Source organism: Ahaetulla prasina, chromosome 1 (genome assembly GCF_028640845.1).
Source record: "Ahaetulla prasina isolate Xishuangbanna chromosome 1, ASM2864084v1, whole genome shotgun sequence".
NCBI classification, from domain to species: Eukaryota; Metazoa; Chordata; class Lepidosauria; order Squamata; family Colubridae; genus Ahaetulla; species Ahaetulla prasina.
The window spans coordinates 363,560,334-363,577,599 of record NC_080539.1 but is presented as its reverse complement, the minus strand read 5'-3'; the positions used below and the strand labels follow the sequence as shown (position 1 = coordinate 363,577,599).

The window sequence follows — 17,266 nt, the reverse complement described above, 5'->3', positions numbered from 1 at the left end:
ACAGAAAATCCAAGGTATAGAAACAGCCCGAGAAAATCTATTTTTTATGGGCTTCAGCTCTATCAGACATAAGAAGTCCTGATAATCCTCAAGTCAGTAGTTTACAGAACAAAAGTTTAGTTGACCAGGGGAAATTAGCCCCAAATCGGACTGGGGTCCAAGCCAATATCTTGTGAGCTAATTGAGTGGGGGCAATTGCCTTAGTTTGCAACCGATTTATCAATCAACACTCATTAAAAGACAGCCTATGGCTGTTTTGAGATAATTGAGAAAGTGACCTTTCGACAGATAACAGAATGTGTCTTCCTGAGCAATTTTAGGTCAAAATATTTCAGGTAATAAGTGATGGAAAAGCTGCTCTCTTCTGGCAGACAGGAGAGGTGAGGCTAGTTAGATGGAGCAGGACATTTGCTTTGTATAAGCTTCAAAACTTCACCATGTTTTTTTATTAGAGCCAAGATGGCGTCTAGCTGGCTGCCATAATCCTCTCCATCATCTTTTTTTTTTACAGTGTTTAATCCGAGCCACAGAGGCTCCTAGCAGAACTAGGCCAGGCGAACCAATTACTCACTTTGTGTCGTCTGCCACCTCAACCTCGGCAGGTGCGGTGATGGGGGCGTTTGAGTGGCCGGCAGTGGGGTCATCCGTGTTCAACTCCCCATTGGTAGAACTCATGACCTAAAAGAGAGCAAGCAGGTGAAGAGCCGAGAATATCGGGCGGGGCTTCAGGTAGAGGTGGCTTAGCATCTTTGCAGCATCACAAAGAGGGGAAATGAACGGGAGAGACAAAGCAGGCCTCAGGCACGCAGGCCTCATGCTATTACGGTACAAATCAAAACTTCGCCCCGCTTCTTAATCTTGTTTCTTCTCCTGCAGAAAGCAGCCACAGGGAGAAAGGGGTCTGCTTGCATCCAGCCAAGCTTTCAAAACAAAGGGGGCTAACTTTCAGATGCGATGTGAAATTCCACCTGACAGAAACCTGCCTCCAAATGAAAATGATACACAAAGTCCTCGACTTACGTCTGGGCGCTTAGTGGCTGTTCGAAGTTATGATGGGACACCTCAAAAGCTAATGATGACCCAGTTCTGAAGTTACGAAGGCCAGCCTCTCCCCATGGTCACATGACTGCATTTGGACCCTGGGTTAACTGGCCTGCACTTACGTATGACCATGATTTATAACATTTTTTGTTGAGAGACCAGCGTTTTACTTCCAGCTATGGGCAAAAACCTGGCCCGTAGAGAAGGGTAAGTTTGCTTAACCAACGTGGTGTTCGCTTAATGACCGCTGCAAAACCAGGGATGTCAAATCGGGCCGGTCATGTGACGACCCACTCCACGACTGTCATGACTTACAACAGTTAAGTGCCAGGCTCAATTACAGCCATAAGTCAAGGGCTATCTCCTTGGATCCCCCTGCTTATGTAAAGGGATACATTGGTCAGCATCTTTATCGAGCGGACAGAGCGAACCTTAAGTTTTTGAAAAGCTGAAGTGAGCTAAAGCTGGTTTCCTGCACAGTGTCATTTCATATTCAGCAGATTCAGAAATAATAGTTCCTTCCTCAACAAACTGCTCCCTTCCTCCCTGGCCCAAACCAAAGTTTTACTTAACAGCTGTACCAAGCAAACCAGTTACATCCACTACTGGGGTTGCAGACCCAGTTTAATGGATGGTTTCACTTCCTGTCTTATGAAGGTTTAGACCAGAGGTCTTCAAGCTTGGCAGCTTTAAGACTTGGGGACTTCAACTCCCAAAATTTTCCAGCCAGCATAGCTGGCTGGAGAATTCTGGGAGTTGAAGTCCCCAAGTCTTAAAGCTGCCAAGTTTGAAGACCTCTGAGCTAGACTCTTGCATTAAGCCACGGTTGGTGCTGGTCACAGATGGGAAAGCAGGGCACACGGGAGTTCAGGAGGAGCAAAGACGGAAGAGCAACCATGGACAAAAACACAGAAAAGACAAGATGCTTCTTTCCACAGAGTGGCACTTTAAGCAACATACTTGGCCGTGAGAGCTAGAAATCCAGCACAGATGTTAATTTGCTAAATTTCCTATCATAAGAAAGGCTGCCCACCTCAGAATCCCACCATTTAAAATTCATTCGTTGTAAAAGATTGTGGCTAGTCTTAACACCAACTATTTTCATTCTGTCATCTTTACCTTATTATTATTGTTATTACGATTGTATAATCGTTATTATTTTAATGTGTCTAGTCCTCGTGGAGGTAGAACAGCCCTGCAAGCAAGTTTATAAACTGGACAGAGCACCTGAACGTGAAGGAGGAGAGCTGCACCCAGCATGTTGGCCTCTGTTCTTTTCCCTCTTGTCCCAAAATTTAAATCTTGGTATTGTTTGCCACCAAGTTTGACCAAAGAGATACAAAACGCACATTAGACTTTGCTATGAACTAACTTTGGACATTAAGGTGGCAAAATTAGATTAAAACTGTTATTTAATTCAGTAGCCAGATGAGGGCCGGTTTAGCTCTGCCTGGTAAGGCCTGTTATTAAGAACACAAAGCCTGCAATTACTGCAGGTTCGAGCCCGGCCCAAGGTTGACTCAGCCTTCCATCCTTTATAAGGTAGGTAAAATGAGGACCCAGATTGTTGGGGGGGCAATAAGTTGACTTTGTAAATATATACAAATAGAATGAGACTATTGCCCTATACATTGTAAGCCGCCCTGAGTCTTCGGAGAAGGGCGGGGTATAAATGTAAACAAAAAAAAAAAAAAAGATATCCAGGTTGTAGAATTCTAGTTTCTTAGGATGGGCCTCTATGAAGATTTTTGGCTCAACAAAACCCAAATGAAACCCAACAGGAAGTGGTGAACATCTGCAAATCCAGGAATTTGAGTTTCTATCCTTGTCCTGGTAAGGATTTTTTTCATCTCCAAAAGCAGATGGGACTTACAGACCAATGACAGGCAGAGCAGAAGAACACAGAGGAGTGCATTCTGTACATGTACGTGTATAAAAGAAATTCTAGATACTCTTATGGTTGAATTAGAATCCGCCCTTGCATTGAAGCGGTGCACAATCACACAGCAAAAACAAAGGAGCACACCTCAGCTTTAAGCATGGTTTCTATTCCTACCTACATTCACAAGATTTTGCTAGTAGATTCTCTTAATTTCTACAAAAGGCTTTTGTAGAAATTTGACCTACCGAGTATGGGTTTTAACATTTTCTTCTTAAGTTTGCAAATAGGTTTATCTAGTTAAACTTCCAAGTTGTTAGCTTCTTCTCCCTCCACTCCTTTCCTTCTCCTCCCCCCTATTTTTTGCTCGTATCATTAAAAACGTAAAGTTCACCTCCTGAGGCCAAACAAACCTGATTTCCTTACAAGAATTATTATGAAGAAAGGAATTTTTCTTTACTTGTCTCACACGATTTTTGGGGAGCCAAGCAGAATGAGCAATGAGGAGAAAGGTAAACTATCTATTTCAAGGCAGGACAAACTGCATTTCAGTATGCTATCAAAACAGGACTGAAAAGCACATCGGTGCCACAATGACTGGACAGACAGAGGGCCACAGGGAAAAAGCTCAGAAGACTTCCACGGCATGGCTGGGGTCTGGCAGCAGTAGGTGGGTCACCCAACCCACCTCCCACCTCCCATCGCATCCCTCTTCATGTACCTGAACGGAACCCCCAAGCCTGCTGGCTGCCAAGGGGGCTCCTAGAGTGTCCTCAGCAGGCTGCTGGCCAGCCTGGGGATCCCATAACTCCGTCCCCTCGGGTGACTGCTAATGACGGAGGCAGGAAACAAAGGGGAAAATCATAGTAATAATTTTTTGAAAAAGAGGGTGAGGGTAGGGAGACAGAAAAGATGGGGGGGATTTTTCAGGGCAAAGGAAAGGAGAACACAGGTGAAAGAAAAGGGGGGGGGGAAACAACATGCAAAAGCAAAAAGAATTTGAAACAGGCTAGAATGCAAATCAATATAGCATCCCTCAAATGTCATCAGCATTACCAGGTAGAGAAATGGGCACGGTTCATTTTGGGAGTGGCGACCATGTTCCCTAACGCCCTTCAGAACCTCTTGAGTTTGCCAGTTAAGTCATGTTTGCCTGCATATCCCACAGCTCCTCAAATCTGTGGTTCTTCAGTGCATTGTATCCTTACGATTCATACCAGGAGTCTCCAACCTTGGCAACTTTAAGCCTGGCGGACTTCAACTCCCAGAATGCCCCAGCCAGCTTAGCTTAGCTGGCTGGGGCACTCTGTGAGTTGAAGTCCTCCAGGCTTAAAGTTACCAAGGTTGGAGACCCCTGGTTTATACTGATATTGATTGTTTCCTGATTGCTTATTTGTACCCTATGACTAACATTAAGTGTTAAATTTGTACCCTATGACTAACATTAAGTGTTGTAAGTGTTGTACCTTGATGAAGGTATCTTTTCTTTTATGTACACTGGGAGCATATGCACCAAGACAAATTCCTTGTGTGTCCAATCACACTTGGCCAATAAAAAAAAATCTAAAAAAAAATATTCTAATTCTATTCGCATGAATATTCTATGCCCGAAAACATGATAGGTCTATTTTCTATCCATCCATCCATCCATCCATCCATCCATCCATCCATCCATCCATCCATCTTTTCCTCTCTCCCACACTTTTGTTCACAATGGCTTCGTTTGCACAACCTATGTCAACTGCTACCTGAATGTGTGTGTGTGTGTGTCTGTGTGTGATTTCTTCAGTGTGGCAGCAGTGCACAACTGTAGCAAACAAGAAGCCACCCCTTTGCTGCTGTGTAGTTGAGGGGGGTCATTCAGCAACCCTTTAAAATCCAGGGTGTTCCCCTCAGGATCGGAACCACTGTCACCTATGCTTTTCCCATGAGGCAGACATAGGGAAGGAAACACAGTATGGAAAATAGCCTCAGTCCTTACACAACCCCTGTGGTTGTTAAATCTTCTTATCCCAAATCCTTAGGGCTTTTTTTTAAAAGATATTTGTTTCAGATCTCTGTTCTAAAAGAAGAAACCACTTCTTTCAGGACAGAGCAGCCTAAGAACCTACCTGCTGGGTCAGGTCAAGGCTCACCTTAGCTCAGCGTTTTGTTCACCATGAAAGCCAACCAGAGGGATCTGAAGCGCTTACAAAGAAGTGACCGAGACCTGCTACTCTAACGCGGCTGTCCTCTACCTGGGATTTGAAGGTTATGCAGACCCCAGACCAGATGCAACCTAGAGTCTGGACAATGAATTTACCCAATCCACTTCTAAAGCCACCAGCCACGGTTTTCCAGCAGGTAGGGCCCGGGAGAAGAGCCTTCTCTGCCACTGACTCGGCTCTTTGGAACATCTTGCCTCCCAGAGCAGGCGTCTCCAACCTTGGCAACTTTTAAGCCTGGAGGACTTCAACTCCAGGCTTAAAAGTTGCCAAGGTTGGAGATGCCTGTACCAGAGTGAGGTGGCCTTCAATCCTCCAGATCTTCATAAGAGTTTAAAGACCTGGCTCTGATTGGGGTTTCACGCTAGGGGCGGTTGATAAATTAATAACAGATCCCAACACCCCACTTGCTCATCCTACACCCTCCCCTCCTCTTAATTAGGGTTGAGCGTTTATATTTTTATTGTTATTTTGTTTGCATTGTGTATAAGTTTTGAATAACGTTACCCTTTTAATATTGTGTGCTGCCCAGAGTTACCTTGCGATAAGATGGGCAGCCAATACATTTAATAAATAAAAACAAATAATGTCACCCAAGTTAATAAGCCACCATCATGTTTTATGATAATGAACTTATGTTAATGACAACGCAAAGAAATGCCTCCTTTCCAGACACTTTATTGAGCAGTCCCTGTTCCTAATGTTTTGAGAATGAGAGAAGTTTCTTTTTTTAGGCCACGGGTGTCCAACCTTGTAACTTCAATATCTGTGAACCTCAACTCCTAGAATTCCTGAGACAGCCACACTGGCTGGGGAATTCTGAGAGTTGAAGTCCAAAAGACTTAAAGTTTCCAAGTTTGGACATCCTTGTTTTAGGCTCTGCATAACTTTAGACATCTCAACCCTATCCTTTTTTTTTTTTTTTGCTAAGTGAAAGGATCCCAAGTACTTTTCTCATAAGAAAGGTGAAGTCCCTTGATCATTTTGGTTGCTACTTCTGCAGTTTGTCCCGTGCTATTTCATCTCTTATGGTGACCAGAACTCTATGCACGATACCAAATGCAGATGAACCATAGATCCACAAGCAGTCCTTGACTCACAACCACAATTAGCATCAAAATTTCCATGGCTAAGCAAAGCAGTTGTTAAGAGTCATGTTTGATTTTATGACCTTGTGTGCATTTTTTCAGTGCCGCTGTATCTTCAAACAGTCACTAAAATGGTTGTAAGTTGAGGACTATCTGTATATAAGCAAACTGCAATGTTACCAAGCTGTGTTTTTCTAATAATGCATAGCACTGAATTTATCTTTTTCAGTTATTACACACTGAGTTGACACATTAATTTAACTCTCCTTTATGACCCAAGATTTTTTCTTATTTACAGTAGATCATCCCCCATCACTACCTTAGTTTTTTTTTAATCCCTATGTGCATCACTTTACATTTCCTTAAATTAAAATCACTGTTTGACCATCCACCCAATTCAGAGTGATCTGTCTGGAATTCAAAATGAAAGTGTTTACCAGACTGAATAGCTTGTTACCACCTGCAAACTTGATTAGCATACTTTTTATTCCTACCTCACAATCATTTATGAATAAATTTAAAAAGCTAGTTCCAGCAGACTTTTCTTCGCCTTTAAAGAAAAAGTACCATATACCCCGATGTTCTGTTTTGGGATTACTGTTCCACAATAATTAAAATTTACTAAAGAACCTCAGATGAGAAACTTGGTCAAAAGATTTTTGGAAATCCAAATATACAACATAGCCAGGGTCATATCCTCAACTTAACAACAAGCACTCTGAAAAACTCAAAATGGCCGGTGAGCCAAGATTTAGCCTTGCAGAATCCATGTTGACGCCTACTTCAAGACTTGTGGGCTGCAAGTCCTATTTTGCTTTAAGTCCTACTTTGTTTTGAGTCCAATACAAAGTAAGAGTGATTAAAACTTTTAAAGCTGTATTTGGCTTGGCATCCAAGCACCTACAGGAAAATTTATCCTGATGTACATACAGGTAGTCCTTGTTTATTGACCCCAACTGGGTACCGCCAACTCAGTTCTTAAGTGAAGCCGTTGCTAAATTGAAAGAACAACTTATGGCTTATGACTCTATAGCTGCTTGGAAAATTCTGGAAGTTGAAGTCCAGGCCTCTTCAAGCTGCCAAGGCTGAGAAACACTGTTCTAGCCATTAAGAACTTTAAAGGGAAGAAATATGGAAGATTTCCACTCTACAGGAAATAGTGGAATGGGAGCCTGGCCTCTTTTCAGTGTCTGCCACCCTCATCCTCCCCCAAAACATCTTCCTTGGCTCCAACTCCTGCATGTCAGAAAAGTCTGGGTACTTTCTGTATTTTCTGCAGAGCATTTGGTCCTGATGGCATTGGGCTGCCTTAATTAGCTAGCTTAGATTGTTGAACATTTTGACTGCACCCTTCAATTCAATTCAATTCAATTCATGGCCAAAAGGCCCGTTGTTTTATTATATTTTAATATAACCCTGTGTTTTTCAACCTCAAATTTCTGAAATTTGGGAATGGAAGTCTATGCAATACAATCAAACAGAACCCACTCCATACTGGGATGAGAAAGTGGCAGTTTTAGTTTAAAACAGCATTTGGTTAATTGTGTGTGTTAAGCTATATTCTGACTATTAGCCACGCTGTGCTAATTCTGAGGCCACGCTGAAGCCCAGCCTAGCCTTTTTCAAGAAAAAGACTTGGTGATATAGAGTGGCTGAGAAAAAACAACAACAAGCAAGGATCCTTCATTATAGAATTCACTATTGTACTTTGGAAGTCATAGAAGAAGTTGTAATGAGCAAGCCATTAATACACGGCCATCTGCTTGGCCAATGGTGAAGGGATTTTGACATAATCAAGTCTTGCTAATATTTTCCTAGCACAGGAAGCATCAATTAGGACTAGACGAATTGAGGGGGGGGGGAAACGACTCCATATTTCCAAAATGGTGACTCAGACACTGTTACTGTGATTTACCAGTCAAGCTGGGAGTTGAAGTCCCCAAGTCTTAAAGCTGCCAAGTTTGAAGACCTCTGAGCTAGACAATTAGATCAATAGAGATATGTGAATGAGAATACTGTGCAGTGAGAGTTAAGGATAGCCCTGCAAATGTTTTGATGTACAGCCCCCATGATATCTTTCTGCTGGTCATGCTAGTTAGAACTCATTCATTTATTATAGGTAAAGGTAAAGGTTCCCCTCGCACATACATGCTAGTTGTTGCCGACTCTAGGGGGCGGTGCTCATCTCCGTTTCAAAGCCGAAGAGCCAGCACTGTCCGAAGATGTCTCCGTGGTCATGTGGCCGGCATGACTCAACGCCAAAGGAGCACGGAACGCTGTTACCTTCCCACCAAAGGTGGTCCCTATTTTTTCTACTTGCATTTTTTACCTGCTTTCGAAACTGCTAGGTTGGCAGAAGCTGGGACAAGTAACGGGAGCTCACCCCGTTACACGGCAGCACTAGGGATTCGAACCGCTGAGCTGCCGACCTTTCGATCGACAAGCTCAACCTCCTAGCCCCTGAGCCACCGCGTCCCCAAGTCATTTATTATATCCCACATTTATTACGTTTACAAAGAACCATTTCGATAAACAAGAGGGCAAAGCTATCAAATGCTCCTTCTGCCTCCTATTTTCCCAACAGCCACCCTGTGGGCTGAGAGAGAGAGAATGACTAGCCCAACTAGCTTTCACGGCTACAGGTGGACTTGAACTCACAATCTTCTGTTTTCTAATCTGGTGCTTTAACCACTACACCAAACTGGCTCTCTCATGGAAATTGAAAGTCCAAAACCCAAGGAAATAACCGGAACATCCATCCCAACCATTATCAGTATGAAGAATGGATCAAGAACAGGTGTCTTCACATCAAGCCATGTTTTAGCCACACTTCCAGGTATCTCTGGTTCTGTCCACCAGGTGGCACCAAGCCTCCATTTCCAGGCTGTGCCTCCCTTGTCAAGAGTACCTTATATCAGAGCTCCCCATTCTTGGCAACTTTCAAGACGTGTGGACTTCAACTCCCAGAATTCCCCAGCCAGCTTGGGGAATTCCAGCCACACGTCTTAAAGTTGCCAAGATTGGGAATCTTTGCCTTATACTTTTGCTGCCCAAATTAAAGCTGCGATCTGACTCTCATTTAGTTATACTCACCTAAACACATTCCAACCCTAGGAAAGAGATCAATAGATTAATAAATCAAACACTATGTATTACCTGCTGTTTGATGTACTGCTGTGCTTTCTCCCTGTTTGGAGGCTGGATCTGTACGTCACTCTGGATTGTGCCAATAGGGGTTGGCTGGAAAAAGGAGGAGGAAACAGGCGAAACATTCAAGAGTTTTCAAAATCATCTCCACCAATTCAGACAACTGGGCTTTAAAATGTGATCCGTGTTAAGGGTCTCCTAGGACAGGAGTCTCCAATTTTGGCAACTTTAAGCCTGGAGGACTTCAACTCCCAGAATTCCCCAGCTAGCTTTGCTTAGCTGGCTAGGGAATTCTGGGAGTTGAAGTCCTCCAGGCTTAAAGTTGCCAAGGTTGGAGACCCCTGTTCTAGGGCCTACCTCTCTCCCCCAGAAAAAAGAATCAAATGTCTCGAAATAGTCAGGTTACTTGTTTATTCTGTCTTTCTACAATCATATGCTCAAGACAGCTGAAAGAAACAAACATTCCAATACAGATAGTCCTCAAATTACAACCATTCATTTAGTGACTGAAGTTACAACAGCCCTATAAAAAGCGACTTATGTCAATTTTTCACATTTACGACCGCTGCAGCAGCCCCATGGTCACATGATCAAAATTTGGACACTTGGCAACTGGCATGTATTTATGACAGTGGCACTGTCTGGAGGTTGGTGTGATCCCTTCCCAGCCTGCTTCTGACAAGCGAAGTCAATGGGGGATGTCAGATATGTTTGAAGACTGAACGATTCACTTAACAGCTGGAGTGATCCACTTAAGGACTGTGGCAAGAAAGGTCATAAAATGGGGCAAAACTCACTTAACAATTGTCTTGCTAAGCAACAGAAATTTTGGGATCGTGGTTGTAAGTCAAGGACTACCTGTTAATACAGAATAGCAGACCCAATATTGGCTTGTTTCCTCTCAGAGTGGACAGCGTACAGGTAGTCCTTGGCTTACAACTAGTTGCTTAGCGACCATTCAAAGTTATCACAGACCTAACTTGGGGCTACTTACAATCCGGATTTGAAGTTTCTGCAGTTGATCCGCCTAGCAAAGGGGTCTCCAACCTTGGTCCCTTTAAGACTTTTGGACTTCAACTCCCAGAGTTCCTCAGCCAGCTTTGCTGGCTGAGGGACTCTGGGAGTTGAAGTCCACAAGTCTTAAAGGGACCAAGGTTGGAGACCCCTGGCCTAGCAGTCACTTGACTGAACTTCGAATGCTCGGCAACACAACTGCCATCTATGGCCATCTGCAGCACCCCAAATTCACAAGACTGCATTTTGCAATAGCTTTGCCCAAATCCAGCATTTAACTTGTTTTCGACAAAACAAACCCACAGCAAACCACACAACGTCTATGGCATTCATTTAACAAGTACCCAGAGTCTCCTGACATTGAGATGGGCTGCATATAAATTGAATGAACAAAATAAAATGTAAAACCATGGCATTCACTTATTGACTGCCACACGACCGACCCATTTTACAACTGTCAGATCTTATGACCGTGCTGGACAGGCTCCGTTATGGTCATAAATTGAGGACTATCTGCATAGCTATTCATAATTGAAACATTGCAAGAAGCACCAGGCTTCTTACATTTTTAAGGAAAAGAGCAACCTTGACCATCAAGAAGCTGTTCTTACTTTCCGGATCATAATATGATTCTTAAGAAGTGTTATAACAAATCCACATAATATTTGCCACCTTTCTTGACAGTATTTGGGTGATGGGTTTTTTTATGCTTATAAATGTCACAGAGTTCCCCAATCTTTCTGGCTTTGTGAACGGTGGTTATGCATGAACTGAGGGAAAGAGTGCACAGCTCCATTTGTGCGAGGCACACACACATGCCACTCACGCAACTGGAGCATGCCCGCACTCACTTGCCGTCTACACAAATGGGGATGTGTGCATGTGTGCTCAACCAGCACTTTTGCGGCCCGGTTCCAAATGGCTCAAAACCAGTAGTGGCCTGGGACCCAGAGGCTGGGGACCCCGTCTGTGGTGTGAGGCTGTGTATGTGTGTGTGTGTTATACTAGGTTTATCTTTCTCCACCCGGAGACCTCCCGGGCTACTACTTACTAAAGGTTTCCCAGCCCAGTCGTATTCATAATCAAAGACGTAGCCATTCCGGTCAAACAGGTCAGTGAAAAGTTTCCGTAGATAGTCATAATCTGGCTTTTCAAAGAAGTCCAGACGCCGCACATAGCGGAGATATGTGGCCATCTCCTCTGCAAAAGAAAAAAAAGGCACATCTGTGGTTTAAAACTCAAACAAGGAGGAAAAATGGATGTGAGGAAAACTCAACAAAATGAAGATGGCGGCAACTATGGAGATAGATAGGAGCTAAAATTATGCTTCTTCGTTGTGGAAGTCAGCAACTGGAGGCACCAATGATGGTGCTGAGAGTGGTCTGGATTCTACGAAAATGGATTACATATAGTCCTCAATTGAGCTCAAACTCTGTTGCTAAACAAGATTGTTAAGTTTTGCTCCATTTTACGACCTTTCTTGCCACAGTTCTTAAATTAATCCCTGCAGTTGTTAAGTTAGTAACATGGTTGTTAAGTGAACCTGGCTTTCCGATTGGTTTTGCTCACCGGAAGGTTGCAAAAGACGACCACATGACCCTGAGACATTGCAACCATCATAAATACATGCCAGTTGCCAAGCGTCGAAATTTTGATCACGTGACCCGTGGGTATATTGCAACAGTCGTTAAGTGTGAAAAATGGTCATAAAACACTTTTTTCACTGTCATTGTAACTTCAGTCATTAAACAAATAGTTGCAACTCAAGGACTACCTGTACATTATCCTTTCCCCGGAAAAGATGGGATACCTCTTACAAAACAGGGAAGGAGATTTGGGCAAGGAGCTTTAACCAATCTCACCAGGGCACAAGAAATCATCTTCCCAGATTTTTGCCCGAAACCAAGTCACAATCTAGAGAAAGAATGGCACTCCCTAGATGTTAGGAGAGCTATTCGCATTTACCTAAAGAGGACAGCCCCTATTAGGAAAACAGAATCACTGTTTGTGTCATTCAAACAGAAGAGGTTAGTCAACAAAATCACACTTTCAACTATAGGTCAGTGGATACAAGCTTATATCACCAAGGCCTATGAGGCCCAGGCTCTTACATGGCCCAAACAGGTAACAGCTCATTCGACTAGAAGTGCGGCCATGACGGCCTCATGGAATACGCAAGCCTCTACTGGGGACATTTGTAGGGCAGCAACGTGGTCTTCTCCATCCCCATTCCTAAGACATTACAAGCTAGATGTCTTCGCCTTGGCCAAAGCGGCCTTTGGCAGAAGAGTCTTGCAAAAGGTGCACATAGAATCGGGGACTCAGGACCAGATCACTTTCCACCCTGAGGACAACCGGCTTTGGTATGTCCCACACAATTGGATTAACTTTTCAGTACACTGGAGCTTTGGTTTTATCTGATATGCTTCTTCTCGGTGTACTGGATGAATAATCCAATCCCACCCTGGCAACGGTCTAGTCTAGAGTCCCAGGGACGTAGGCACCAGCACCAAAACAAAGCAAGTCAATCAGGACGTCCTTGTCATATTCTGGGCATGCTCAGTAGGAGAAGGCGGGACGAAGGATCTGATTGACTCAGTCTCCAAAGTGGAAGAGAAGTAAACCATGGACTGGGGCTCAAGAAAGCCGGAAGACCATGAGGTCAGGATGGGGACTCAGATTTGCAGGACATTGCAACAGAGATGCCAGTGGGTGATATCCAAAACTTCAGATGCTTCTATTTTACTTGTACAGTAGTTGGGAGAGAAAAAAATGGAGAAGCAGAGATGTGAACTCTGTAAGTCCAGCACAATGGTGTAGGTATTACTGAAACTTGGTGGGATGATATTTACGATTGGCACACAACGCTGGAAAGCCACAATTGATTCAAAAGGAGCAGGCCCAAGAGAAGAAAAAAAAGGGTGGGAGTGTTATACAGGAATCGGAGAATGGAAATCCTGCTAAAAAGTATCTTGGTTGTAAGAGGAACAAGATATAAAGTCTTGGAATTACAGCGATGATTTATTATAGACCACTTGGACAGGCAGAAGCTACGGATGAGATCTTTCTGCATCAATATTTTTTCAAAAAAAAAAAGGCATGCAATCGCGATCCTCCTTCTGGGAATCTAACTTTGCCAAGAGTCAAGAGGTCTAATGAAGGCTTGCCCTCTCTTATCGAGAGCTTTTATTTGTTAAAAGAGAGAAGAAAGAACAAGGCAGACTTAATTCTCATCTAATCCTGAATCTAATCCTCACCAACAAAAAGGAATTAGTTGATCGGTACCTTCGGGGAAAAGGATCATGTTATCTTTCAATTTTTAATATGAGGAGGAGGAGGAGGAACTGAGCAGAGTCAAACCTCCATGTCAGGCATCAAAAGAACTGAACTGATAACTTCAAGGGAAAGTGGGCCAGATCCAAAGACTATAAATCCTAAAGGAAGAAAGTGTCCAAGAAGGACAAAGGACAAGGAAAATTCTATTAAAGGAAATGATTTGATGGTGTTGACACTTAGCGAAAAGATTTTACACCCAAGAGGATAGGTCTCCAACTTGGTCTTCCAGATTTTCCAACAGTGCATCCATCACTGCTATAATTGAGACATCCATCTTGTTGCTGCCCATCCTCTTCTCTTTCTTCCCAACTATCTCCAGAGAATTAGCCCTTCGTGTAATGTGTCCAAGATGACAATTTGAACCTGATCATTTGTGCAATTGAGAACTCTAGGCTGACGATCCATTTGTTTTTCTTGGCTATGAAATGAGATGGGTGTTATCATAAAAGAGGACCTGACCTGGACCACTCACATTGCAGCACTGGTCAAAAGGGCCCAGCAGAGATTATACTACCTGAGATTTCTCAAGAAACAACAACTGAATGAAAAACTGCTGGTGACCTTCTACCGCTGTACCATAGAGAGTATTTTAACTTACTGCATATCTGTGCTTGGTTTGCCAATTGCTCAGTGGCAGATAGGACAGCACTCCAGAGGGTTAATGTCATTGCCCAGAGGATCACTGGTTGCTCTCTCCCCTCTTTGAAAGAGCTTTATAGCTCCCCCTGCCTTAAGAAAGTTCAAAACATTCTTAAAGATCCATCTCATCCTGGACACCCTTTTTTTGAACTATTACCATCTGGTAGATGGTACAGGATAATAAAAACAAGGACAAATAGGCTGAAAAACAACTTCTATCCCAGGCCAATAACCATATTTAATTGTATGGTATAGTGCAATATTTTCAATTTCAGTTATATAGAAGGTAAAGGACGTATGTTTGTGTTTTTATTTTTATAGTTATAGTGTACACTGAAGACAGCATTTAATTTTGTTGTACCATGTGCAATGACAATAAAGTAAAGTAAACTGAATGTGTTATCACAAAAACAAGCCCCACCACAAAGAAAGACAAGAGAAATGGAGAGATGCAGATTTCTCTAAAATGCTGAAGAGAAAAAAAAGACATAAAGAAGAACTAAAAAGTGAAAACAATCCAAGAATAGAAAGAGAAGCTAAAAAATGTGCTGAGTGTTGAGAGATGCCAAAAACCACCCTAAATGTCTTGGAATATGTTATTTAAAAAGAAGGCCCAAAAAGAGTAAAAGTCTGTTGTGAGGAGAAAATGATGAAGTGATGTTGTGTTTTGGTGAGAAGGCAGGATTTCACAAATGAAGGCACATATCCCGGGATAATGTTGCAGGATCAAACATGGTTCGGTCACTGGGACCGAACCAGGTTTAATCTTTCGAGCTTTCAGACTCATGCTGGAGTTCATTCTCAGGGAACTTCTCTCTCATCAGAATGTGTGCTTTGGCCTATTCTATGTGTAGTACTTATGTGGTGCCCGGTTGTGTGTGATTTTTTTTTTTAAAAGGCAGAATTTCTTACCTCCTATTTTGCTATTGTCTTTTCCCAGAAGACAAATGAAGCCCTAGCTGACCATGGTTATGTCATTGGGAGAGAAGTAAGGAACCGCAGCTTAAGACAGGCAAAGAAGGGATAAGAATTCAAATTTAGTGGACATGATCACAGAATCATTTTCAGTCAAGGTTTTGAGAATTCCTGGAAGACTACCTCCATCTTTAAAACAGGGAAAGGAAGAAATTGCAGAACTGGCAGCTTGATAACTACCGTGGGTAAGAGCTTCAAATAAATTGCCAAGCTGCACATCGGGAGCACCTGCATAGCCTTCCTACCAAGGGTGAAATGTTCCTGGTTCGGACCGGATCACCTGATCCGGTGGCGATGGCAGTGGGTGGTTCAGAGAACCGGTAGCGAAAATCCCTGCCCGCACCCCCACCCCATGCCCAGCTGAGCCGCACGATCATCAGAGGTTTTTTGTGGTTTTTTTTACTTTTAAAAGCATTTTTTCTTCGGCTGAAAAAAAGCTTTTAAAAGAAAAAAAAAGCCTCTGATGATCGTGCGGCTCAGTTGGGATCGTCAGAGCCTTTTAAAAGTTAAAAAAAAAAGTTGGTCATGCCCACCCAGTCACATTACCCCCACCACCACCAAGCCACAGAACTAGTAGTAACGAATTTTACATTTCACCACGGATTCCTACAGTTTAACAGGAATCAACCTGGATTTTTTTTTCACAAATAAATCATGCCACGTTACCTCATGGACTTACGTTCACAGAATTATTAGTTTAATAGATGAAGGGAATGCAACAGACATAGTGCAACTCAGCAAAGACTGACAGAATGTTTCAGAATATTTTTCTTCACAAAATGTGAAATATGGGCTAGAAAGTACCACTGTTTAGATGGGCTCGCAGTTAAGGGAAATATTGAGTGGAAGGCTTCTGTCCTGGTCTGGTGCCATTGAACATTTTTATTAATGGAATTGAGGGGGCACTTATAAAGTTTGAAGAATGCATAAAAGTGGAAGATTTCATATAACCTAGACCAGGGGTCTCCAACTGTGGCAACTTTAAGCCTGGCGGACTTCAACTCCCAGAATTCCCCAGCCAGCAAAGCTGGCTGAGGAATTCTGGGAGTTGAAGTCCGCCAGGCTTAAAGTTGCCAAGGTAGGAGACCCCTGGTCTAGACAGGCCTAATCAGTGGCTCGAAATTTAACAAGAGGAAATCTAAAGTTTTGCATGTGGCTAGAATAATAATTATATTATATTATATTATAATAATATATTATATTATATTATAATAATAAATAATTATGTTACACGAGCTTCACTGGCTGATGTTTTGTTTCATGATGTTGGTTATTACCTTTAAAGCCCTTTATGGCATGAGTCCAGGGTATCTGCAGAACTGTCTTTCCCCAGTGAGATTGGCCTGGCCCATTCATGCTGGCAGAAGGAGCCTACTGTGAATCCCATCAGCCAAGGAATTTCAGCAGGTGGAATCCAGAAGAAGAACCTTTTCTGTCGTGAATCCTGGCCTTTGGAACATTTTGCCACAGGAGGTAAGATTTCTCCCCCCCCCCCCCCCGCCTTAGCCTTCAGAAAAGTCCTTACACTCTGGGGTCCCTGAAGGAGAAGTTGCTGATTGGAACACTAACAGAGAAACCTCCCCTACTTCTCCCTTCCAAATCCTTGTTTTAATTTTTGCAAATTTAATCTTTCTTTTTTTTTTTAATTTACATTTATATCCCGCCCTTTTCCGAAGACTCAGGGCGGCTTACAGTGTATAAGGCAATAGTCTCATTCTATTTGTATATTTACAAAGTCAACTTATTGCCCCCCCAACAATCTGGGTCCTCATTTTACCTACCTTATAAAGGATGGAAGGCTGAGTCAACCTTGGGCCGGGCTCGAACCTACAGTAATTGCAGGCTATTGTGTTCTAATAACAGGCTCCTAACAGCCTGAGCTATCCACGGCCCTATATTCTATATTTATAATTGCAGTTACCGTATTTTTTGGCGTATAAGAC

General features: G+C 42.9%; 1 protein-coding gene across 7 annotated transcripts in view; it reads right to left on the bottom strand.

Annotated features, from left to right (window-relative positions):
- CSNK1G2 (casein kinase 1 gamma 2) overlaps positions 1–17,266 on the bottom strand; it is a 107,635-nt gene that overhangs the window by 2,386 nt on the left and 87,983 nt on the right. For 6 of the 7 annotated variants that reach the window (XM_058163387.1, XM_058163388.1, XM_058163390.1 and 3 more), the window contains 4 exons: positions 11,425–11,573; positions 9,369–9,452; positions 3,642–3,749; positions 572–678 (listed from right to left, as the gene is read on the bottom strand). In XM_058163387.1, the coding sequence (XP_058019370.1) occupies positions 572–678; positions 3,642–3,749; positions 9,369–9,452; positions 11,425–11,573 (448 nt within the window). The remainder of the gene's footprint in view (positions 1–571; positions 679–3,641; positions 3,750–9,368; positions 9,453–11,424; positions 11,574–17,266) is intronic. The other variant, XM_058163392.1, reaches the window with a different exon arrangement.